The 25,046-nt window shown below is 48.2% G+C and overlaps 1 protein-coding gene across 1 annotated transcript in view; it reads left to right on the forward strand.

The window, feature by feature from the left end:
* Nucleotides 1-5,509: 5,509 nt before the first annotated feature.
* The window catches only part of LOC110507396 (uncharacterized), a 42,198-nt gene continuing 22,661 nt past the window's right edge, over nt 5,510-25,046 (forward strand). Inside the window, exons 1-2 of the mRNA XM_036964866.2 lie at nt 5,510-6,463; nt 10,416-10,742. Of these exons, the coding sequence (XP_036820761.2) occupies nt 6,314-6,463; nt 10,416-10,742 (477 nt within the window). The 5' untranslated portion in view covers nt 5,510-6,313. The remainder of the gene's footprint in view (nt 6,464-10,415; nt 10,743-25,046) is intronic.

Here is a 25,046-nt window from a genome sequence, read left to right on the forward strand (position 1 = left end):
CAGGGGCGTCAATGTCTGCAACAAGTCCATCCCTGCTCTCACAGAGAAGGGAGGGAAAGAGAGGGGGAGGACCGGGGTCACCAAAATTGGCTCATTATATTTCAGACATGAAGCGGACACATTGTCCTGTAGTGTTGGTTCCAACGGACGCGCGGACAGGAACTAGTTGGACGGGGGAAAATATTTTGTGAATCCAGTGCCAAAATGCCTGAAAGACACAACCTACACCTCTCTTTCATCGTATGCTTCTCATCCACTTCTATAAAATTCATTCAAGGTCAAGATAACAATGTTATCTTTATGCAAATACAGGAAACCAGATGCTTTGGGTAGTTGACGTTACACCCCTTTTCTTTTTACCATGATGTCAAACACAAATATAACAACTTCAATTGGCTACAATTGTAATAGCCTAAAATACTCACATTTTTTTTTTTTTTTTTTTTACTTGGTCATGAGTGAATTCATGCAGTGTATTATTTGTTTTCTAAAAATGTTCAACAAAACGTGACGATAGTCCAATGGTGTGAATGTCCCAAGTAAAGGTTGTGGAACTTTTTTTTTTTTTAAATGAGTAACGTTCTCTTCACCTATTATTTTAGTTATAACGCAGAAGTGTATTTCAAGAGACAATAGTCCCCAAGTCTATTCATAGTTCTGATTGATTACATATTTGTCCCTAAAAGCAACGTCCACTAGGTGTGGGACACAACTCTGTGATTAAACAGCAAGCCAGCATTTGGGCACTATTGCGCTGGGGAGGGTTCTCTTGCAAGAAGGAAGTATGGAAGACATGGCTGGAGCACATGGCATGAACAGGTTGTAAACTTTATCAGGAATATTTAGCAAAATATTGCACCTGTATTTGTCATTTGGTGTGAAGCTTTTAGAACGTATATATAAAAACAATCATCATTTGTTGGGACAATTGAAGTATAAAAAGTAATGAAAACAATGTTATGGTGAAATCATATGGATGGCTGTACTGCTAACAATAAGACCCAAAATGGAGCCTACAGCCTGAGATTTCCAACAGTGACATCTTTTTTTCTCCCCTTGGTGTGAAATTAAGATGGTGTCACACCAGAGGAAATAGCTGTGACTCCATGGGACGTAACCCATTAATAAACTAATTTAATTCATTTTTTGGGGACTTATTTTTAATCAAATAACACTCATTTACATTAGACTTGTTTGTATCCTGTTGCAATTCGATCATTTTAAATGGTTCTGAGTGCAATATTTATGTATTCATTCTCCCACGCCTGGTTTCTCACTCTTGGCAGGTGAACATTGCTCCAGGTGAACATTGCTCCAGGTGAACATTGCTCCAGGTGAACATTGCTCCAGGTGAACATTGCTCCGGGTGAACATTGCTCCAGGTGAACATTGCTCCAGGTGAACATTGCTCCAGGTGAACATTGCTCCGGGTGAACATTGCTCCAGGTGAACATTGCTCCGGGTGAACATTGCTCCGGGTGAACATTGCTCCGGGTGAACATTGCTCCAGGTGAACATTGCTCCAGGTGAACATTGCTCCGGGTGAACATTGCTCCGGGTGAACATTGCTCCAGGTGAACATTGCTCCGGGTGAACATTGCTCCAGGTGAACATTGCTCCGGGTGAACATTGCTCCGGGTGAACATTGCTCCGGGTGAACATTGCTCCGGGTGAACATTGCTCCGGGTGAACATTGCTCCGGGTGAACATTGCTCCGGGTGAACATTGCTCCAGGTGAACATTGCTCCGGATCGATCTAGTTATTTTGCCTGGTTCCTGTGATGGTGCAGGCAGATATTGGGTGCTGGCTGTGGTAGTTGGCTCTGCTGTGAGGTATACTCCAAAACCCCTTCAATAGAACACCTCTCAAGCTGCTTCAGCTGTGGGTAGATTGGGGCCTCCCACTCAGGGCCCGCAAGTGAGCTTGGCTCTTGGTGCTGGTGCTGCCTCAGCACTGCTATGCATACGGGTGAACTCTCGCTTTTTGGCAAGGGCATTTCATTCGAATGGGTGCCCATTTGAGGCAGTTTCTGTGCCTATCATGGTGACCCTGGGTAAAGGGGAATCAGGGTTGGATTTCAGTGCAGGAGCCTGAGAAACGTCTACCGCATCCAAGGGAGGCAGCAGGCACACACATTCTCCACTCCTGATTCAGGGAGGTGGTGAGGGAAAATAACAATACAGGACTCTTTCGTAACTGGAATCGAGTAGGCTACACTTCAAATCCTTTAATGAGGATCCACTAGTGGTTAGAGCGTTGGGCCAGTAACCGAAAGGTTGCTGGATCGAATCCCCGAGCTGACAAGGTACACATCGGTCGTTCTGCCCCTGAGCAAGGCAGTTAACCCACTGTTCCCCGGGCGCCGAAGACGTGGATGTCGGTTAAGGCAGCCCCCCCCCTGCACCTCTCTAATTCAGAGGGGTTGGGTTAAATGCAGAAGACACATTTCAGTTGAAGGCATTCAGTTGTACAACTGACTACGTATCCCCCTTTCCTATTATGGATGTTTAGAATGGATCTTTTGAAGAATTTGTAGTGTTCAAAAACGTATGAAAGTGTCATTAATTATGTACAATTTGACTGCCTGCTGTGTATTGTCCATCGATGTGACATAATGTCCTATGGGGTGAAGCCAATAGCCTAAATGAAAGGGGAAAAAATGGTTGTCTTGGACAAAATGTAAAAATAATTGTTTCGCTTGAGCCAGATAACATTATAATAATACACAAGTAAGATAATTGCTTTTTTAAAATCAAGGTTTAGTGAAATTACTGTGAATCCTAACCAAAATGTGATCGCGAGACACTTGGTTATCATCGAGAACATTGTATTTTTTTAATAATATTTTTGTAATAATACTTTTCTTGTCTATTTGGAAATCATTAAAACTTTTACATTGACATTAATTGTGAAGTCACACCGGAGGACAAATTCAAGGCAGTAATGTATGCAATGCTTCATTAAATTGGATATAAGATCAATATTGAAGTGGTGATATAAAATGTCGACTTGTTCAGTTATAGGTTATTGTAACTAGGCTATAGGTTTTAGAGGAAATCATTTTTTAAAACTTTTGTTATGGCTATATGGCAACTACCCCTTTATAGTTGGCGGTATAATGAAGCGGTGGAATGTGTGTAGTTTTCCAGGCATGTATAATTGTAAACATGCATAAGCAGTCACACACACACAGACACTAGACGGTCAAAGCTGGGAGAAATGGTGTACTGTCCTTGCGTGTACACGCATAATCAAACGATTTAAAACGGCCAATCATCAACCGCTGTCTGGCTTTGTAAGAATAGCACAGCATGAACGCCAAAATACTTTGCTCAGCCACCGGTATGTCCACTCTCAATGGCAAGGGGTCCCTTCAAACTCAAACTCGATCTAACAGACAAACTTTAGGATATTTTTTTCTCGGCTTTGTTTTGCAGACAGGCCTCATTCTCCACTACCATAATACGTGGTCCCCTAATTGCGCGGAGGTAGTCCCATAGAAACTCTTTCAGTTCGCCGACCAGTTACTGACAGTGCAGGCTGTGACTGACAGCCTACTTAATTGGCACAGCAGCGCTTTGATCTATACCGGATTAACCGAGGCCGGAAACTAGGGTAAAGCACATTCAGTGGCGATTTTGGAATGTAGTAAATCTTGGCGGGGCAAACTCAACAACAACAAAAATGTATGCATGCCAGCAAAGCCACTACACAACACAACATTGAACAATACATTGATTGCACTATAACGGTGACCAACGGTGCCCGCAAATTGTATACATAAACTTGTCCGAACAGCAGAGGTTTCGTTTCAGCACCATGGCGTGAATCCTTACCACCGCTACACCTGGCTATCTTCGGAGCCTTGTCTGTCAGCGAAACAGTTCATTATGAATTCAGCCTCATCCACTGCCTTGTAAAAAAGAAGATATGGCTGACTTGATTAAACAAATGTGGTTTCTACTGACAATTGAGATGTACATACTATGGCATAAGGGAACAATGAGAGGATAAGAAGCAATCCGTAATTTAGATTCAGACTTTAATGAGCTAGCTAAAATGGGTGTAGTCAATATAACTATTTGTTCAGCGCTTTTGAAATGTACAGCAACATAATTCAGAACATGAGCCGTTCTTACAATGTTCTCCTTGTACACCAAGTCAGAAGCATAGGATAAAGTTATGAGGGGGAGAGGGACCAAATTGGGTGAGGCACATGGGCTATTAACAGCTTAATACACCACATACACTTAGTATTACTTTTTTAGCTACAGTATACATATCTTCCTGGCATATTATATAATTTATGCAGCAGCATAAAATACATTGTTGGACTCACCTTGTCCTTCTTGTGGACAAATTTTGCCATCAATCTTTGTCATCAAAGTCTGTGATTTTCTGGATTTATGGTGCTTTCATGACAACTGAGAACTCAGAAAAAAAGAAGTTTGAATCATGACGTCAGGGATCTTCAGGTCAGAGCACTAGAAAGAGGTCAGAGTTCCCGACTTGGAATTCCAAGTTGAATGAACGTTCAAAGCGTATTTCCCAGTCGGAGCTCATTTTTTTCCAGAGTTCCCATTTGTCTTGAACTCATTAAAGTCTGAGATTTCCCAGTTCTGTGTTTCCAGTTGCTTTGAAGGTGGCAGAAGTCATGCTGGATTGACAGCATGGACAATTTATTCCAACTTTTCTGGCCATGTTGTTGCATATGAATGTTTATCCTTTTCAGCTTGGAAAAGAGACCCTTAAACCCAGACTTGGACCGCACACCCTCTCCAACAAATAGCAGGCCAGTGATTGCTTTGCAATGCTTTTAGTTAGCCAGTGATTCTTTCTAAACCACTCATTGTTGAATTTGAGAGTACCAACTTGTTGTGTAATGTGTATGGCCGATGAGCACTGATATGTTTTATCTATAATGTATCTTCATATGAAAAGGATTGAAAAGGATTTGCCAGTAGATAGTTGACTTGATTCATGATGATGACTGCTAGCTAAGATTTTGAAAGTATGATGTTGACATGATCAGTCCAAACTCAACTACAGTAGATATAACGTGATTTGACGTCATTTTATCTGTGGCCAATGACATTGAGCCTTCTTGGATGGGCACTTCTTATGTAAATCTGTGGCAGCACCCAAGGGGCTTGAACTTTCTAGCTCTCCCCGTAGATGTTGCGGTGACGTGGTGTCCCAATGAGTACCAGAACATTGAGCCAATCACTGAGCCAATTACTAGATTACGGCGCAATTACGGCGCAACTAGAGAACATTACCAACCACCACATAATGCGCTGAGCTAGGCTGAAACACCTGCATTTTGGAGCTGCTTTATTCAAGAAAGCAAAAAATAGACAATTTTTGAATGCAGCTTTATTAACTCAATGCTATTTTGTTTTAACATTGTTTGCACATATGTGACATGTATTAAGGCCAAAATAACATGCAAAACACGTTTTTTTTGTCTTTGCCCTGAATGACGGGTCGCCACTGGACACATTATTCGACTACGTAGTCCAGTTGAATTACAGACCGCGTGCACATATAAAACGAGAAGACGGATATCCTCTGCCTGAGGACACACACCCCTCGCGCACATTAACACACTTTCTCTCATGTTTAGCACCCCCCCCCCCCCCCCCCCACACACACACACACAGCCTCTCGTCACTGGCTGGCATCCCTTTCCGCTGAGTTCTTTCCCACCGCCGATACGCATGGTTACTTGATCCGGACCTGGGTGATTCGGATCTGTTAGCCCTGAGCGAAAGTGACCACACGGGTTGGAAAGCCTACGGAAAGAGTGAGGGACGAAGCATGCAGTGGATAAACAAGAGAGTAGAGTCTTGACTTCTAGAGAGGGAGATTCTACTTCATTTGGCTATCAATTTGAGTCCTTTGCGCAAAGAAGGAAAGGGTGTATGCGTATGTGTTTAGTTTGAAGGGCGAGTGCGTTGCGCAGAGGGAGAGTGTAATTGGGAAGAGAGCTCAAGTCAGGGAGCCAGCAGGTCTGACATTCAAAGCCTTAACCGCAGGTGGAGGGAAGATCGACCTGGTGGAGTGAGCGTGTTTTTTCTTCTTCTGTGGCAAGACCCACTCTGGATACCGCACCAAGAGCGGGAGAAGCCGGGGCGAGTGGTCGAGGAGGGGCGGGCAGGCAGGAGGAACTCCCCAAGGGGAACAGCACAAGAAAGGCAACAATGCCAAATACGTCGCGATGAACTGACGCTCAAAGAGAGCTGAGAAAGGGATATTATAGAGTAGAGGGGACACCGCATTGTTTTACGTCCTCGATCATTTGACGTTGAGATGGAGAGAGAACGAGCGCACGGACGAAAGCCGGTTGATTGCTGCAGGGGAGGCGCGAGGACCAGCACCAGGACAGAGATGAGGAAAGAACGGGGCCGGGGACAGCAGTGGACCGTGATTTTTATCGTCGCCCTTTCTCTGCAACCGCAGGTAAGCCGTACCGATTAAGCGCTATTTTCGGCCGTTGCTAACCCTGCCCTGACTTTTACAGTCGGTGTTTTCTTCCCACAGAGTTAATAATGGTGCCCACATTCTACTTCCCGGTTTCTCTTGTCAATATGTCTCCCCTTGCTCCAAATGGCGCTGTGCCCAACTGTTTCTGTGCGTCTTAATAGTCGCGTGTCATCCACTTGTTGCTCCATGGGCGTGTCCTTTCATCTGTAGGCTACAGGAGCAAACCTTCACGTCTTTACCAAAGCATGGTCTTTGGTTACACCATTTTTTTGTTATTGGGATTCTAAGCCTATTACACTGTAATTGCTTTGCTTTCCCGTTGAAAAGGGGCTAGACGACCCGTCCGCGAAGTGAATTGTTTGAACCAGAACTGCAGAGGGAAGTGTTCAGAGTACAGTCTCCTATAGGCTATAACGGTGTAAACAAATACATCCTTTATGTGAAATAGCAAGATAAATGTGATGGTGTCTGTGGATGGAGTAAGGCTGTCTTCTATGTGTTAACTACTACTACACTTTACTTACAGGGTGAGAGGGGATTCAAGGGAATTGTCGTCAGTCTGTCCCTGTGTGTGTGTGTGTGTGTGTGTGTGTGGGTACGCACACTTGCCTCGCTGCCTCACACATTTTCATGAATGCAGTCCATCCTCTCTCTATGATATGTAAAAGTTCTGCAGATGACCAGGAATAGTCCAGCGTAGCATAGGCTACCTTATACATAAAATGTGATTTGTCACGTGCGCCGAATACAATGCGTACTTACAAGCCATTTAACCAACAATAAGAAACAGAGTTAAGAAAATATTTATTAAATAAACTAAAGTAAAAAATGAAATTAAAAAGTAACAGGTTAGTCGAGGTAATTTGTACATATAGGTAGGGTTTGAAGTGACTATGCATAGATAATAAACAGCGAGTAGCAGCAGTGTAAAAACTAAGGGGGGGGGGGGGGGGGTATATCAATGTAAATAGTTCTGGTGGCCATTTGATTAATTGTTCAGCAGTCTTATGGCTTGGGGGTAGAAACTGGTAAGAAGCCTTTTGAACATAGAATTGGCGCTCTGGTACTGGAGTCTATGACAATTTTTTTGGGCCTTCCTCTGTCACCGTCTAGTATATAGGTCTTGGATGTCCGGAAGCTTGGCCCCGGTGATGTACTGGGCCGTACACACTACACTCTGTAGCGCCTTACGGTCAGATGCCGAGCAGTTGCCATACCAGGCGGTGATGCAACCGGTCAGGATGCTCTCGATGGCGCAGCTGTATAACTTTTTGAGGATCTGGGGACCCATGCCAAATCTTTTCAGTCTCCTTTTCAGTTATCCTTATAATGGTAATAACAATGTAATAATGAATGTGCTTCCAAAACACCACACCCAAACCACCTTGACCACATAGAAAATCAATTCACATGCAGTTAAATTGTACATAGGCCTATCACATTCAAGTTCAAGTTCACACAGACCTAGAGGGAAAGCCTGGAGGTAGAGCGTTGGCTGAATGTCTTCTCTACTCTTCCCCTCCCAGCCCCACCCCAGGCTATGGTTGTTGGCCTAAAAGGGTCCCCTACTGGCCTAAAAGGGTCCCCTACTGGCGGGGTGGCACAGCCCTCAGTGCAGGAGCAATATCAGGTTGTTCTGTATGTGTGGGTGTGTATATGTGTGTGTTTGTGTGAGATGAGAAGCCTGTTTGTGTGTGTGTGTGCGTGTGTGTTGGGCCAGCGGCCACAGCCTTGTAGCACTAGGGCGTGTGAATGTACAGAAAGATCCACATGGATCCACTGCACCCAGCTCTGAAGCTCTTCACTAATATAACATTGCCTTCCCCTACTACAGTATAATGCAGACCAACCGTGCTGTGGGACATTTATAATGTAGGAGGAGAGCAGTAGAGTTGATATCCTGCATCCATTTCAGCATTGAAGACACTATAACCTGTGACAATAGTGTAACACTTAACAACCTGTATTACTCAGGTCTGGGGATGTGTCCGATTCAATGCAATGCAGATACGAGCATTCAGGATGATTTATAAATGTGGTTTGATACAGTGCATAATGTTGTCCTGACATTATACTGTTATTACAGAACAGTCAAGATGGTGCCATATTTAACAGTATTAAAAGGCAAGTGTTTAACAATGGTGCTAGTCAGTGTACATATCCAACTGTGGTACTCCAGTGTTCAGGTTGTGGTCCTGGTCTCGCCCTATTTTGGGGTTAAATGGGGGACTTAATGACCGCAGCTCTTCGCGGTGATGGTCGAGACTGAGCGCTCGGAGCGGTCAGATGGAGCGCTGAAACGCAGGTATGCCCGGAATGGCTGAGAGAGGTGATGAAAGAGGAGAGGAAGAAAGGCGGATGCAGAGTGATGAGTGGGCCTGTATCTCCACAGGCTGTTTGATGTAGGAGAGTTTGGCCCCCTAGCCCAGGGACAGGGGCAGGTGAGGGACAGAATGCCACAACAACAATGGCCTGACTTACCAGCCATTCTTCTAACTGGCTTTGGTCAGGTTGTGTGTAGCAGGACTATTGCACCACTATTCTTCGTCACCTTCTTTCATTGAATGTGTTGTGTGTGTGTGTGTGTGTTTGTGTGTGTGTGTTACATGCATTTGTGGTTTGTGCTTTTATAGTTGTTGGAATTCATAACAATTATTTCCTTGCTATACATCACACCAACACACCTGTCTCTCTGGGGAGCTTGTTAGCTCTACCAGCTTGTCTGTGCCCTTCTGCACCCAGCTGAGGAGAATGCTTTATAAGCTCTGGGAGGAGGGAGAGACAGAGCGAGAGAGAGAGAGAAAGAGAGAGACAAGCAGAGAGAGAGAGAGGGAGAGAGAGAGAGAGAGAGACAAGCAGAGAGAGAGAGAGAGAGAGAGAGAAGCAGAGAGAGAGAGAGAGAGAGAGAAGCAGAGGGAGACAGAGCGAGAGAGACAAGCAGAGAGTGAGAGAGAGAGACAGAGCGAGAGAGAGAGAGAGCGAGAGAGAGAGACAAGCAGAGAGTGAGAGAGAGAGACAGAGCGAGAGAGAGAGCGAGAGAGAGACAAGCAGAGAGTGAGAGAGAGAGACAGAGTGTGAGAGAGAGAGAGAGCGAGAGAGAGACAAGCAGAGAGAGGGAGAGGAAGAAAGAGAGATGAAAAGAAGAATGGCAACAAAACAGAGAAGAAAAGCTGGTGCAGAGAGAAGGAGAGAAGGCAAGAGTTACAGCCTGTTCCCAGATAGAGAAGGAAGGGAGGAGGAGGAGGAGAGAGAAACCGTGGCCAGGTTCCCAGTGCCTAAGTCCCCCTGGGGAGAGAGGGAGAAAAAAGAAGGGAGGGCTACTGATACAGAAGAAGTAGGAAAGAAAGGAGCTCGATGGAGAGGTGGAGGAAGTGCATGACCCAGGGGAGAGGCGAAAGAGGGAGACTGAGACAGCGAGGGAGAAGGGTAAAGAAGCGGGGAGGGAAAGATGAAGACCGATAGAGGGAGATGAACTGACAGAGATGGAGAGAGAGAGAGAGAGAGAGAGAGAGAGAGAGAGAGAGATTGCTGGAATGGGGGCGTATCTCCATTTGGATGAGGGATTTTAAGTTTCTTCCGCTGTGGGGAGGAAGTGGTGTGAATCAATGTTATCTTTCCTTTCTCAATCACCCTCTCTTTCTACCTCTTAGAGTAGGATGACCGTAGTCTGGTAACCCTAATGAAGCAGATGAGAGAGAGAGAGAGAGAGAGGGAGGGCATGCTATCCATAGATTACTGTAGCTGGAGAGCTTTGGGATGAAAAATGATACTCCACCCATTAAGCAGGTGTATTCATCACATTCATGAACGTTTTTTCAAGAAATATGACATTTGGACATTTTTGTTCCCATAGATTCACCCTCTCTTCGGGTGTGTGTGTGTGTGTGTATGAGTTATACCTCATCCTAACTCTCCTGTCTCTCTCCAGGTTGTGTGTGCAGTGGGGATGTTTGAGCTCCAGATCCGTCACTTCCAGAACCCCCATGGTGTGCTGCAGAGTGGGGAGTGCTGTGACCTCCAGGCCACAGGGGGGCAGCGCTGCTCTCTCACGGACCAGTGTGACACCTTCTTCAGGGCCTGCCTCAAGGAGTACCAGGCCCGGGTCGTCCCCACAGGAGCCTGCACCTTCGGGGCGGGCAGCACCACCGTCCTGGGGGGCAACACCCAATCCCTCCGTCATCAAGGGCACGACGGAGGAGGAAGAGAGGATGGCACTACAGGGCACATCATCATTCCCTTCAAATACGCCTGGCCGGTGAGTGCAGAAATGTAACTACAATGTTGTTACTACGGTAACATGATATGGTTCAAGTAGGTACACACTCACAGAGACCTGTGACGGCGTTGACACTAGCTCTTAGCATTCAGTCAAGCGGCCTTGCTACAGTTTGGAGAAACTAGTAGCAGTTTTCTACTTGTATTAAACATAGGCATTGGTTTTGATGCTGAGATGATGCACTTTCTCTCCTTCCTTCTCTCTCTCTGTCTGGTTCTTCATCTTTCTCTCCCTATCTCTCGCTTCCTCTCTCTCCTCCTAAACTCTAAGCTGTTGTGCTGTTGCACCATTAAGGTCGCCGATATCGCGCCTCTCTGTCTGACTTTGTGCATCGACATGTCTGTGTCTGTACCAGGCACGTAGTCCAGGCTGGTGGCTACGACGCCTCACTAAAGAGCCGGCCTAATTAGTTGCACGTTAGACCCATCGATAATCCAATTCTGTCCCTCTCCTCTTCAATCCTCCGTCTCCCTCTCTTCCACACCGCGTCTCCCGACCCAAACAAAACAGGAAGAGTGGAAAATAGAAGCAGCAAATGCAAGCGAAGAGGAATCCTGAAGCCTGGAGGATGTGTGCGTCGTGTATCGCTGATGCTCACAAATACGTTGTTGTTCCATTTGCATGTTACTAAGCCCTGAGATGTTCACTGGGGGGGGGGGGGGGGGGGCAGACATCTGGAGGGGTGAAAGCTTTTTCGCTGGTAGAAGAGGAACACTAAATGTTCACAACGAGCAGAGTTCATCCACCGTTTACATCCCTTTACCCCCCCCCCCCCCCACGTCCATTAGAAGCAGTTCCCTGGCTTTTTGCTGTAATTACTATCTCTTTGTTTCCAAGTCGTTTCGGGGTCAGCGCCACAGCGACTACAATCCCTTTTGAATGACTTGGCACATGCAGGACGACTGCGCAACATTGTCTTCCTTCCAGAGATCGGAACGGTTGTTTGTTTCTTTGTTTACTGTCTCAATGAGAGCAGTCGATATTTTTGTTGTTGTTGTTCATGGTCTGGAATGCTTCCTTTCTGACCTCTCAGTGAGGTTGAATGGTTATTCATAATGGGAGTATTATATTAATGGGGGAACGAGAGCTGACGATGTGGTTGTAATTATATTCCTATTGCCTAGTAATAATGTTTGTTATATTGTGCAAAGCCCTGGTTGAGGTTTGTTCTTAACTGGTTTGGTAGGCCGTCATTGTATATAAGAATTTGTTCTTAACTGACTTGCCTAGTTAAATAAAGGTTAAATACATTTTTGTTTTTTAAGATTTCGAGGCGGACTGGGAATTAATGCTGGTCATGCTCACCAGCTGGCCTGGTGTTGGAGCGCACAGGTCTGTATGTTCTAGCTACAGGCGCCTGGAACACAACACATGCGCATGGACACACACACACACACACACACTTTAGCCCCTCCATGCTGGGGAGGTGTGTGAGTGGCAGGTATGAGTGTGAGAAAATTCTCCAGCAGAAAGTCTATCTGGATCAGTTTCAGGGCCAGGCCGTGGGGCGGGCTTGGCTGCAGGGGAGAGGAGAGAGACACTCAGAGGCAGGCCAGCATTTCTATGGGGAGACCGGCGGTTGAATGACTCACATTATCTGGCCGTCTCCAGGAGGTAGGGGAGAGGCCAGGGGAAATAGGGTGGGGTGGGGGGGGGGCTCAGGCAGTATTCTGATATCTCTGCCCCAGGTGAGGGGATGAACAGGTGAGCACAGTCATTATGAGGAAAGGTGAGCTCCCTTTATCCCTCGCCCTCGCTCTTTCTCTTCACTAATCTATTCAGGGAAACGAGAGTGTGCGCGTGTGTGTGTGCGCGCGCGCGTGTGTGTGCGCGCACGTTTGCATTTGCTTGTCTTTTGGGTGTGAATAACCTGCATGTGTGTGTGTGTGTGTGTGTGTGTGTGTTGTGAATGTGTATTATATTTCCCCGTTGTCTGCCCAGCCCCTCACTGTCGGATCATATGGACTGAAGGATTTGGCTGCAGTTTGACCCCGAGTCCAGGGACAGCTAGCGGCCCGGTTCTGGGATGTTTTAGCCAAGGCGTTTCCTTTCAGATATAAAACATCAAAAGCATTTCGAACCGTGAGGTCATTTCTCAAGTCGCCCCGGGGGTCTCATGTTGTTTCCAACTTCGCATAGCTGATTGGCGGAAAGAGGGGGACTGTGGGGATGGTCTTTTTCTTGTCTATGTGGTCGGAGGAAACCTACACAGTTTCCGAATGAATGGATGGAGTGAATAGGCGGCGCACTAGAAGGAGTTGCCGGGCAGCTCTCGGACAAAGGTGCATTATAATCTCTCTAAAGCCTTGTTCCTCTCAAAGATCGGAATCCTATAGAATCATTACTCTAGATCGGCTGTGCGTAACTTGAACCTGCTTTCCACTCTCAACAACTTTTCCCCTGGTACCGTTGTTGACTTGGGGCCAGCTTTAGAGGAGGGTTAAGAGTCCTTGTGACAAATGACTTTGTGATAGGCACTGAACGAACACTGTTAAATGGAACTGAATGGGCTGTGGTCCTCATCTCTTGATCTTAGGTCAGTCTTTCGTAATCTTGGCCTCAAGTGTTAAGCCACTCAATCTGATCCTAGGTCAGGTTCTCTGCCAGAGGGAGAGATGCCTCAACTGGTTGGACTCACGTTCAGCTGACGTGTGTGTGTGTGTGTGTGTGTGTGTGTGTGTGTGTTTCGGTAACCATATCATCATCTACAATCATTTATTTTTCACTCTTTCTTTCTTTTCTTTCCTCGTTCACTCCCACCGCTTGCCTTAGTTGTTCTTGAAGGTTATTTAAAAAGCCACGCGTGTACATTGTTTCCTGTTGTGTTGTATGTTCAGGTTGTAGAGTAAAAAAAAAACACATACAGGGCTGTATGATAAGTCTAACCTCTTGCATATGGGCCAGTCTTGTGAGTGCAGTGGTACCAGGAACCGTCAACAGTCAAAGGTCAGAGTTGGAAGTACGTCTCATAATTCCCACACTAGGGTTCTCAGGGATGTCACTAGATGGCCATGCGAGAGAGGACAAAACAGGCCATATCCACAGAAATGGAGAGGAAGGACCACTATTTGTTCTCTATCTAGGGGTGAGTAAGGTCTAGGTAAGGGTTAAGGTTCGAGTACGGGTTAACTAAGGGTTAGTGAGAGTTTCATATTTTTTTTTATTTTTAAGTAAGGGATAGTGAGAGTTAGTGGTTAAAACTTCAAAATAAATCACATTCTTTGATCAGAAAGCATCATACTTCCGTACCTCTTTTACCTGGCTTTTACTGACCTCTGCTCTCTCTGTGACAACCGGGCTTCCAGGAACAACTGAACGGGGCCCTGCTATCAAACATGCAAAGTAGAGAAATGATGCAAATGCATTTCAGCCAGTACTCTCCTGTGTTCTGGGTCGGGTCTAATATGCTCGACTACACACAGACGCTCGCTCGCACGCACACACACAGACACACACACACTGTGGGTTTACCTGTGCATTGGCGTGTGGGAGTCAGGCTAACCCAGTCACCAAGGGGTTATGAGAGGAGAGAGGAGGACAGAGAGCTCAGTTAGAAAACTCTTTCATTTGGGTCTCTCTCTCTCTCTCTTTCCTTCGCTTTCTCTACTCCTCCTTTGTGCTTTCCTCTCCTTTTGTCCGTCGATGACTCTCTCATACACACTCACTTGTGGGCTGACATTGGACACACACACACACACACACACACACACACACACACAGACACACACACACACACACACACACAGACACACACACACACACTGTATCATGACACACGAAGAAAGTGAATTCCATCAGGGATTGAGCCTTGTGTTTTTTAGAGATAAGTGAATAACCTGGAGGACAGAAGTATCTCTAGGGAGGCAGCCTTTTAATAATGATTTCATTTGTGTGCAAATTGGATTGAAATGGGAGTTTCTATATTAGGAGGGGGAAGCTGAATTACACAATCACCTTGGAGATCCTGCGGGGACCGTGTGTGGAGTGAGTGTGTGTGTGTGTGTGTGTGTGTGTGTGTGTGTGTGTGTGCGCGCGCGGGTGCGTTCATCTTGGTACACTGTGTTTGAAGTGCGTGGGCACACGGCTTTGTAAGTAGTTGAACAGGTGTAATTACAGAAGTCTATTGACTCCTCACCCAGCTCCCTCTAGCACTCCCTCTCCAATCTCTCCCTCGCTCTACCTTCACTACTCTGTCCTCCATCCCTTGTGTCCACCCCCTCCGAAGTCACTCATCTGTCAACACACCCTCTCTCTCTCTCTCTCTCTCTCTCTCTCCCCACCAAGGGGGTGTGTCTCTCTCTCTCTCTCTCCCCCCGACTGTGTCTCTCTCTCTCTCTCTCTCTCTCTCTCTCTCTCTCTCTCGCTCTCTCTCTCCCCCCGACTGTCTCTCTCTCTCTCTCTCTCTCTCTCTCTCTCCCTCTCTCTCTTTATCCCCCCTCTCTCTCCCTCTCTCTCTTTATCCCCCCTCTCTCTCTCTCTCTCTCTCTCTCTCTCTCTCTCTCTCTCTCTCTCTCTCTCTCTCTCTCCCCCCGACTGTGTCTCTCTCTCTCTCTCTCTCTCTCTCCCCCCGACTGTGTCTCTCTCTCTCTCCCCCCGACTGTGTCTCTCTCTCTCTCTCTCTCTCTCTCTCTCTCTCTCTCTCTCTCTCCCCCCGACTGTGTCTGTCTCTCTCTCTCTCTCTCTCTCTCTCTCTCTCTCTCTCTCTCTCTCTCCCCGACTGTGTCTCTCTCTCTCTCTCTCTCTCTCTCTCTCTCTCTCTCTCTCTCTCTCTCTCCCTGACTGTGTCTCTCTCTCTCTCTCTCTCTCTCTCCCCCCGACTGTGTCTCTCTCTCTCTCTCTCTCTCTCTCTCTCTCCCCCCGACTGTGTCTCTCTCTCTCTCTCTCTCTCTCTCTCTCTCTCTCTCTCTCTCTCTCAATTCAATTTGCTTTATTGGCATGACGTAACAATGTACATATTGCCAAAGCTTATTTTGGATATTTACAATATAAAAAAAAAAAAAAATGAGAATCAAATCGTCAACAGTAACAACAATAACCAAGTGTCAAAATAACCATACATTCAACAATAACAATAAGTATATGACACTCTCTAATTGTTTTATATTTTTTACATTTTGTCAGGAAATGCAGCTCCGTCTCAGGTTCTGCTGTTGTGCAGTAACCATGGTCAAATATTTAGCCACGGTGTACTGTCGATTTAGGGCCAGATAGCACTGCATTTTGCTTTGTGTTTGTGCTTGTGTTTCCCAATAAACAATGTAGTTTTGTTTTGACTGTGTTGTAATTTGGTTTATCCTGATTGATTGGATGTTCTGGTCCTGAGGGCTTCAGTGTGTTAGTAGAACAGGTTTGTGAACTCAGCCCCAGGACCAGCTGGGTGAGGGTCCTGAGGCCTCAGTGTGTTAGTAGAACAGGTTTGTGAACTCAGCCCCAGGACCAGCTGGGTGAGGGTCCTGAGGCCTCAGTGTGTTAGTAGAACAGGTTTGTGAACTCAGCCCCAGGACCAGCTGGGTGAGGGTCCTGAGGCCTCAGTGTGTTAGTAGAACAGGTTTGTGAACTCAGCCCCAGGACCAGCTGGATGAGGGGACTGAGGCTTCAGTGTGTTAGTAGAACAGGTTTGTGAACTCAGCCCCAGGACCAGCTGGATGAGGGGACTGAGGCTTCAGTGTGTTAGTAGAACAGGTTAGTGAACTCAGCCCCAGGACCAGCTGGATGAGGGGACTGAGGCTTCAGCGTGTTAGTAGAACAGGTTTGTGAACTCAGCCCCAGGACCAGCTGGATGAGGGGACTGAGGCTTCAGTGTGTTAGTAGAACAGGTTTGTGAACTCAGCCCCAGGACCAGCTGGGTGAGGGTCCTGAGGCCTCAGTGTGTTAGTAGAACAGGTTTGTGAACTCAGCCCCAGGACCAGCTGGATGAGGGGACTGAGGCTTCAGTGTGTTAGTAGAACAGGTTTGTGAACTCAGCCCCAGGACCAGCTGGGTGAGGGTCCTGAGGCCTCAGTGTGTTAGTAGAACAGGTTTGTGAACTCAGCCCCAGGACCAGCTGGATGAGGGGACTGAGGCTTCAGTGTGTTAGTAGAACAGGTTTGTGAACTCAGCCCCAGGACCAGCTGGATGAGGGGACTGAGGCTTCAGTGTGTTAGTAGAACAGGTTTGTGAACTCAGCCCCAGGACCAGCTGGGTGAGGGTCCTGAGGCCTCAGTGTGTTAGTAGAACAGGTTTGTGAACTCAGCCCCAGGACCAGCTGGGTGAGGGTCCTGAGGCCTCAGTGTGTTAGTAGAACAGGTTTGTGAACTCAGCCCCAGGACCAGCTGGATGAGGGGACTCTTTTCTTTGTTCAGCTTGGCATTTCAGGGCTTGGTAATGATATGAGAGGGGGTCACTGTATTTTAGATGTTTCCAAAACTTAATTGCCTTTTTTTGAGTTTTTATTATTAGTGGATATTGGCCTGCATGCAATGTTTGTAGGAGAATCTTACAGAACTCTGCATGCAGGGTTTCAATGGGGTGTTTGTCCCATTTGATGAAATCTTGTTTTGCAAGTGGACCCCACACCTCGCTGCCATAAAGTGCAATTGGTTCAATGACATATTCAATTAGTTTTAGCAAATTGTAATAGGTATTTCAAATTGAATTAGCTTTTTAATGGTGTAGAATGCCCTGTGTGCTTTCTCTCTCAGTTCATTCACTGCCTCATTAAGGTGTCCAGTTGAGCTTATTTTTAAACCTAAGTAATTGTAGTGTGTGCATTACTCTATATATTTTGTACCAATTGAGAACTTTGGTCTAATTCCCTGAGATCTGGATCTTCTCTGGAAAATCATTATTTTAGTATTTTGGGGGTTTACTGCCAGGGCCCAGGTCTGGCAGTACTGCTCTAGCAGGTCCAGGCTCTGCTGAAGGCCATGTGTTGTGTGCTGTGGGTTTTACAGCACATGGCCTCTCTCTCTCTTCTCTCTCTCTCTCTCTCTCTCTCTCTCTCTCTCTCTCTCTCTCTCTCTCTCTCTCTCTCTCTCTCTCTCTCTCTCTCTCTCTCTCTCTCTCTCTCTCTCTCTCTCTCTCTCTCTCTCTCTCTCTCTCTCTCTCTCTCTCTGTCTGCCTGTCTCTCTCTCTCCCCACTCTCTCTCTCTCCCTCTGTCCCCCTCTCTCTCTCCCCTTCTCTCTCGCTCTCCCTCTCTCTCCCTCCCTCGCCCTCTCTCTCTCTCTCTCTCTCTCTCTCTCTCTCTCTCTCTCTCTCTCTCTCTCTCCCCCCGACTGTGTCTCTCCCTCCCTCGCCCTCTCTCTCTCTCTGTTCTTTATCCCCATGTAAACCCATTCCTTTCATTGTTACTGCCCTCGCTCTCACTTCTGTCCCTCTGGTGACGTGAAACCACACACAGTGAGCTACAGAAGTATTTCTCTGTACTCCAGCACTTTGGTTTTGAAATGACACTTTGAATATTATAGTCCTGAATGAATCGGTAATAATGATGAGTGAGAAAGTTACAGACGCACAAATATCATACCCCCTGAGACATGCTAACCTCTCACCCTTACATTAACCAGGGGAGGTTAACATTTTTGCGTCTGTAACTTTCTCACTCCTCGTTATTCACAATTAATTCATGACTATCCATAATCATGGGAACATGAAGTGTGGATGAACATAACTTCAAATTCAAATGAAAGCTGACAATCTGCACTTTAACCTCCCAGTCATTGTTTCATTTCAAATCCGTAGTACAGAACCCAAACAGCAACGACGTAGCTGGGGCTCACCGTAGTTTCCTTTGCGGTGGGAATTGTATGGAGCAGGGAACAATAACCATACCACTAACGGTGCTCCTGGGGGTCTCCCCTTTCAGCGACAGCGAATGGAGCGTCATGAACGGGATAAACCTCTGGGTCCCAAGTGTTCTTCCCTGTCTCTTCTATGTCCTCCTCCAAGTCCTTTCCTTCTTTTTAACCTCACCGTGGCGTCTTGGGAGCCACACTCTCCAAGTACCACTCATTATTAACCCATGAACACCACTCTCATTCTGTTCTGCTGTCTGTGTGTGGGCGGTTGACACACTAACCTGATATCTCCTCTTTGCACGCAAAGAGAGTGTGTACGTATGTGTTGGGTGTGTACTTGCGGGTGCTTGTCTATATTTTTGGGGATGGACAGTTTTTCTCTCTCCACAGCCTTGAATCCGGTTTACTGAGAAAGTAGAAGCAGGGGAATTTTGAGAGGCCATCCAGACACACACGCGCGCACACACACACACACACATCCCTATACCTACTTTCTCGCTGGCCGTGCCTCATACTAAAAACCACAAATGTGGATGTTTAGCAGCCAGTGACCAGACGAGGTAATTTCCTGCGGAAGCCAAAGGGGGCATCTCGTTATGGGCCGGGGAGGCGAGAGGGACACGATGGGGGAGATGAGACTAGAGGGGGGGGGGTCAGGGAGGGAACACACCATGCTGCGAGGGCTCTGTTGTTTCAGAGCGTTTGAAGTAGCCTGGAATCACATAACTTTGTCAAGCCAATTAACCCGCTAAGAATGTGACTCAAAGAGGCAGAGGAGGAGGAGAGGTGGAATGGGAGGGAATGAAGAGTCTGATACTAATCATGTCCTGAATGAAAGAACACAAAGATGGAGAGCATAAAGGAACAGAGGAGGGACGGGATCACGCGGCAGCAGGGTGGGGTGGATGCCAGCAGGGTGGAGTGGATGGCAGCAGGGTGGAGTGGATGGTAGCAGGGTGGAGTGGATGGCAGCAGGGTGGAGTGGATGGTAGCAGGGTGGAGGGGATGGCAGCAGGGTGGGGTGGATGGCAGCAGGGTGGGGTGGATGGCAGCAGGGTGGAGTGGATGGCAGCAGGGTGGAGTGGATGGCAGCAGGGTGGGGTGGATGGCAGCAGGGTGGGGTGGATGGCAGCAGGGTGGGGTGGATGGCAGCAGGGTGGGGGGGGATGGCAGCAGGGTGGGGTGGATGGCAGCAGGGTGGAGTGGATGGCAGCAGGGTGGGGTGGATGGCAGCAGGGTGGAGGAGATGGCAGCAGGGTGGAGGGGATGGCAGCAGGGTGGGGTGGATGGCAGCAGGGTGGAGTGGATGGCAGCAGGGTGGGGTGGATGGCAGCAGGGTGGAGTGGATGGCAGCAGGGTGGAGGGGATGGCAGCAGGGTGGGGTGGATGGCAGCAGGGTGGAGGGGATGGCAGCAGGGTGGAGTGGTGGCAGCAGGGTGGGGTGGATGGCAGCAGGGTGGGGTGGATGGCAGCAGGGTGGAGTGTATGGCAGCAGGGTGGGGTGGATGGCAGCAGGGTGGGGTGGATGGCAGCAGGGTGGAGTGGATGGCAGCAGGGTGGAGTGGATGGCAGCAGGGTGGAGTGGATGCCAGCAGGGTGGAGTGGATGGCAGCAGGGTGGAGTGGATGGCAGCAGGGTGGAGTGGATGGCAGCAGGGTGGAGTGGATGCCAGCAGGGTGGAGTGGATGGCAACAGGGTGGAGTGGATGGCAGCAGGGTGGAGTGGATGGCAGCAGGGTGGGGTGGATGCCAGCAGGGTGGAGTGGATGGCAGCAGGGTGGAGTGGATGGCAGCAGGGTGGGGTGGATGCCAGCAGGGTGGGGTGGATGGTAGCAAGGTGGGGTGGATGGCAGCAGGGTGGAGGGGATGGCAGCAGGGTGGAGGGGATGCCAACAGGGTGGGGTGGATGCCAGCAGGGTGGGGTGGATGCCAACAGGGTGGAGTGGATGGCAGCAGGGTGGGGTGGATGGCAGCAGGGTGGAGTGGATGGCAGCAGGGTGGGGTGGATGGCTGCAGGGTGGGGTGGATGGCAGCAGGGTGGGGTGGATGGCAGCAGGGTGGAGTGGATGGCAGCAGGGTGGGGTGGATGGCAGCAAGGTGGGGTGGATGGCAGCAGGGTGTAGTGTATGGCAGCAGGGTGGAGTGGATGGCAGCAGGGTGGGGTGGATGGCAGCAGGGTGGAGTGGCTGGCAGCAGGGTGGAGTGGATGGCAGCAGGGTGGAGTGGATGGCAACAGGGTGGAGTGGATGGCAGCAGGGTGGAGTGGATGGCAGCAGGGTGGGGTGGATGCCAGCAGGGTGGGGTGGATGCCAGCAGGGTGGAGTGGATGGCAGCAGGGTGGGGTGGATGCCAGCAGGGTGGAGTGGATGGCAGCAGGGTGGAGAGGATGGCAGCAGGGTGGGGTGGATGGCAGCAGGGTGCGGTGGATGGCAGCAGGGTGGAGTGGATGGCAGCAGGGTGGAGTGGATGGCAGCAGGGTGGAGGGGATGCCAACAGGGTGGGGTGGATGCCAGCAGGGTGGGGTGGATGCCAACAGGGTGGAGTGGATGGCAGCAGGGTGGGGTGGATGGCAGCAGGGTGGAGTGGATGGCAGCAGGGTGGGGTGGATGCCAGCAGGGTGGAGTGGATGGCAGCAGGGTGGAGTGGATGGCAGCAGGGTGGGGTGGATGGCAGCAGGGTGGAGTGGATGGCAGCAGGGTGGGGTGGATGCCAGCAGGGTGGAGTGGATGGCAGCAGGGTGGAGTGGATGCCAACAGGGTGGGGTGGATGCCAACAGGGTGGGGTGGATGCCAGCAGGGTGGGGTGGATGCCAACAGGGTGGGGTGGATGCCAGCAGGGTGGGGTGGATGCCAGCAGGGTGGGGTGGATGGCAACAGGGTGGAGTGGATGGCAGCAGGGTGGGGTGGATGCCAGCAGGGTGGGGTGGATGCCAACAGGGTGGGGTAGATGCCAACAGGGTGGGGTGGATGCCAGCAGGGTGGGGTGGATGTTAGCAGGGTGGGGTGGATGCCAGCAGGGTGGGGTGGATGCCAGCAGGGTGGGGTGGATGCCACTAGGGTGGGGTGGATGGCAGCAGGGTGGGGTGGATGCCAGCAGGGTGGGGTGGATGCCAGCAGGGTGGTGTGGATGCGTACACCCAGGGGCTAGTCCATGTCTGTTCTAGGTTTCAGGTTTCAAATGGCACCCTATTTTCTGGATGTAGTGCACTACTTTTGTCCAGGGTCCATAGGGTATAGTGCACTATATAGGGAATTAGGATGGACCCACTGTTACTGTGATTCCATTCGGGTGTTGCTGGTGTGGTGCAAGCCATCGTATCCAGCTTCAAGCACCGCTGTCATGACAACACTGTCACTGAAGGGACATGTGTGGATGTGTGTGTGTTTGTGTGTGTGTCTATAATTACAGTTGGGCTCGTGATACTCCAGGTGAGTGGTGCCATCTGTATGAGAGAGGGGTTATGATAGTAATGGGCCTGGTAGCAGAATGATTGGTGTGATGCTCACGGATTGTAGAACATGGGGTGGTGGAGAGAAAGAGAGAGAGAGAGAGAGAGAGAGGTAGAAGGGAGCGAGAGAGAATACTGTTATAATCGATAGTTTTGACGATCATATTTATCATGTGCACTTTTGCATGTGTGTGCGTGTATGTGCGTGTGTGTGTGTGTGTGTGTGCGTGGAGGGGAAATTCCTCTCTCAGGGATGGGAGTCCTTCCTGTCGTAGAGCTGTGTTTGTACAGCCTGGCTCAGCCGGGATATCCTACCCTGCCCATGTCTGAGGGCTCAGAGAGAGGTGGAGAGTGAGGGGGGGGGGGGGGGGGGGGGGGGGGTCATAGTGCCCATCAGAAATGGAGTGAGAGGGATAAAAGAGATAACAGAGAGAGACAGAAACAGAGAGAGAGAAAGAGAGATAGAGAAAGGAAGAGAGAGTGCTTATCAGGGAGAAATGGAGAGAGGGGCACACCTGGCTCCATGAGCTTTGAGGAAAAGGATTGTGGGCATACATGGGCATCTGTCTGGGTATCATTAACTCAAGCCTTGTTTTTATTTATGGTAGACTGGAGGGGAAGGGAGGGAGAAACGATCAGACAGTTTCCAGCGATTTATGGCCGTTTTAATTTCCTTGTTGTTATTGCGTCTTGTTTTGGGAACTCCCTCTCGTTCTCTCTCCATGCTAACACAGCCTGTTAAGAAGAGTGGTCAACGAGGGCATAGCTGTGGAGACCTGCAACTGTGGATCTGTGGTATGTCCAAATGGAAAAGGGCCCCATCGTCCTTCCAGCCCACAGCAACATCAACCTCAGACTTTTTGCGGATGGAGAGGTTACGAGTGGTAGAATTAGCAAATTGCTCCCAGAACAGTGGTTTAAGAAAAGATGAAATAAATGACAGTTCTGCAAGAGATGACAGACATTCCATGGAAGTTTTCCAGAGGAAATAGAGAAGTTAGGAATAGTGAAGTTGAGTGTCCTCTTGAACGAATCAACTTCAATTATAAGTGTTTTAATGGTTTCTTCCAGCCTCTCAATTCACTCCCGTGACACACTTTGAGCCCACTCCTCAGCTCTACATGACACACACACACACGCACACGCACACACACACACGCGCTCTCACAGTGAACTATGAAATAACACACACAAGACACACTGTGGTCGTCAACGCACACACACACACACCAGACAACACTGCACTCCCACACACACTCCCACAGCGACATTCCACCCTGACAAACACACAAATACACACTCACACAGACACAGGTACACCATGCTCTCATCCACATCACTCCCCGGCTCTGTCATCCCTTCTGTTGTTGTTTTGGTGACTAACATTAAAAATATCACTGCACTATTGTCAGTGTCGCTTATATCATCGGTGGCCAGTGGCGACGAGTCATTCAGGACAGGTGGGGCAGAGCCGTGATTGGCTCAGTGTTCTGTCACTCATGGGGACACTACGTCACAGCAAAATATACGGGTAGAGCTTGAAAATTCAAGCCCCTTGGGTGCTGCCATAGACTTACATTAGAAGTGCCCATTCAAGAATGCTCAAGGTCATTGGCCACATTGCGCGGCACCACCTTCCTGTTCAAGAGAGCACAGCACAACAAGATGAGTCCAAAAATGTCTTGTATGCTGCTGCATAAATTATATAATATGCCAGGGAGATATGTATACAGTAGAAGAGAAAGTAATACTAAGTGTACTGTATGTTGTGTGGTAAGCTGTAAGTAGCCCATGTGCCTCACCCTATTAATTTACTCCCTTTTCACCTCATAAATTAGCCTACTGTTCCGACTTGGTGGTGCACATTTCTCATATAGCCTGTTTTAGAGAAATGTCATCATCGAATATTGTACGAGCTTTCATTGTCTGCTTGTATGCCCCTTTATTTATCCTACGGTTCTGACTTGGTGTACAGGGAGAATACTGTAAGAACTGCCCATGTTCTGAATTCGATCCCTGTACATTTCAAAAGTGCTCAACTATTTGTTATGTTGGCCTCATCCGTCCCCAGCTCGCTCATTAATGTCTTAATCGAAATTACAGATGGCCTCTTATACGATCTTCGTCCCTTTATGCCATAGTTTGTACATCTCAATTGTCAGTAGAAATCACATTTGTTTCAGCAAGTTGTCCATATCAGCTATGTTTTTTTTTAAAGGCAGTAGATGAGGCTGAATGAACTGTTTCGCTGCCAGACAAGGCTCCGCTGATAGCCAGGTGTAGCAGTGGTAAGACGTTGGGACTGCTGTTGGGACAGCTTTATGTAGGCCCTAACCGTTTGTCAGCACCGCTTGTCACCGTTATAGTGCAATTCGTGTATTGTTTAGTGTTGTGTTGTGGCTTTACTGGCATGCATAAAACATTTTTGGTGGGTTTTTCCCCACACAAGATTTACATGCTAAAATCACCACAGTCAGTAGCCATGTGTCTCATTATTGTTGTTTAATTTCCTCTCTCTCTGGTCATAAACGCACACACACACACACACACACACTCACCGTGTACTCACTCAGGCCTGTTTTTTAAATATTTATTTTTACTTAGCAACGTATCTGTGTATTTCTAACCAGACTGGTAAGAGATAGAGTGGAACCACTCTGTTCTGGTGGAACTGCAGGGTTGGGTGACAAGGAGAGAAGGGAAATATCATGGGTCAAAAGTTTGTTTGTATGTTTCTGTCAGTGTGTGAGAGAGTGAGTGGATGTAGTGTATGTGGGGGGTGCTAGGGGTGTATACATTCACAGCATGTATTTAATAGCAGACTATTGTGGTCTAATGATAATAACAATGATTTGGTTGGTCACCTATATTTGTCCTATTGTTGTTGTGTATACCTGTGTGTTAAACTGTTGGTATGCTTCTGTGCATCTGATTTGCATATCTGTGTTGATTGCGTTACTGATAGATGACATGCTGAAGTGTGTTGGACAGTGTATCTGCTTTGTAGTATAGCATTATTGGAAAGTGATGCGTTTATGATAATGATCCTTATGGCACAGT

This window comes from Oncorhynchus mykiss, chromosome 27 (genome assembly GCF_057628025.1).
Source record: "Oncorhynchus mykiss isolate SJ-2025 chromosome 27, ASM5762802v1, whole genome shotgun sequence".
Taxonomy (NCBI): Eukaryota; Metazoa; Chordata; class Actinopteri; order Salmoniformes; family Salmonidae; genus Oncorhynchus; species Oncorhynchus mykiss.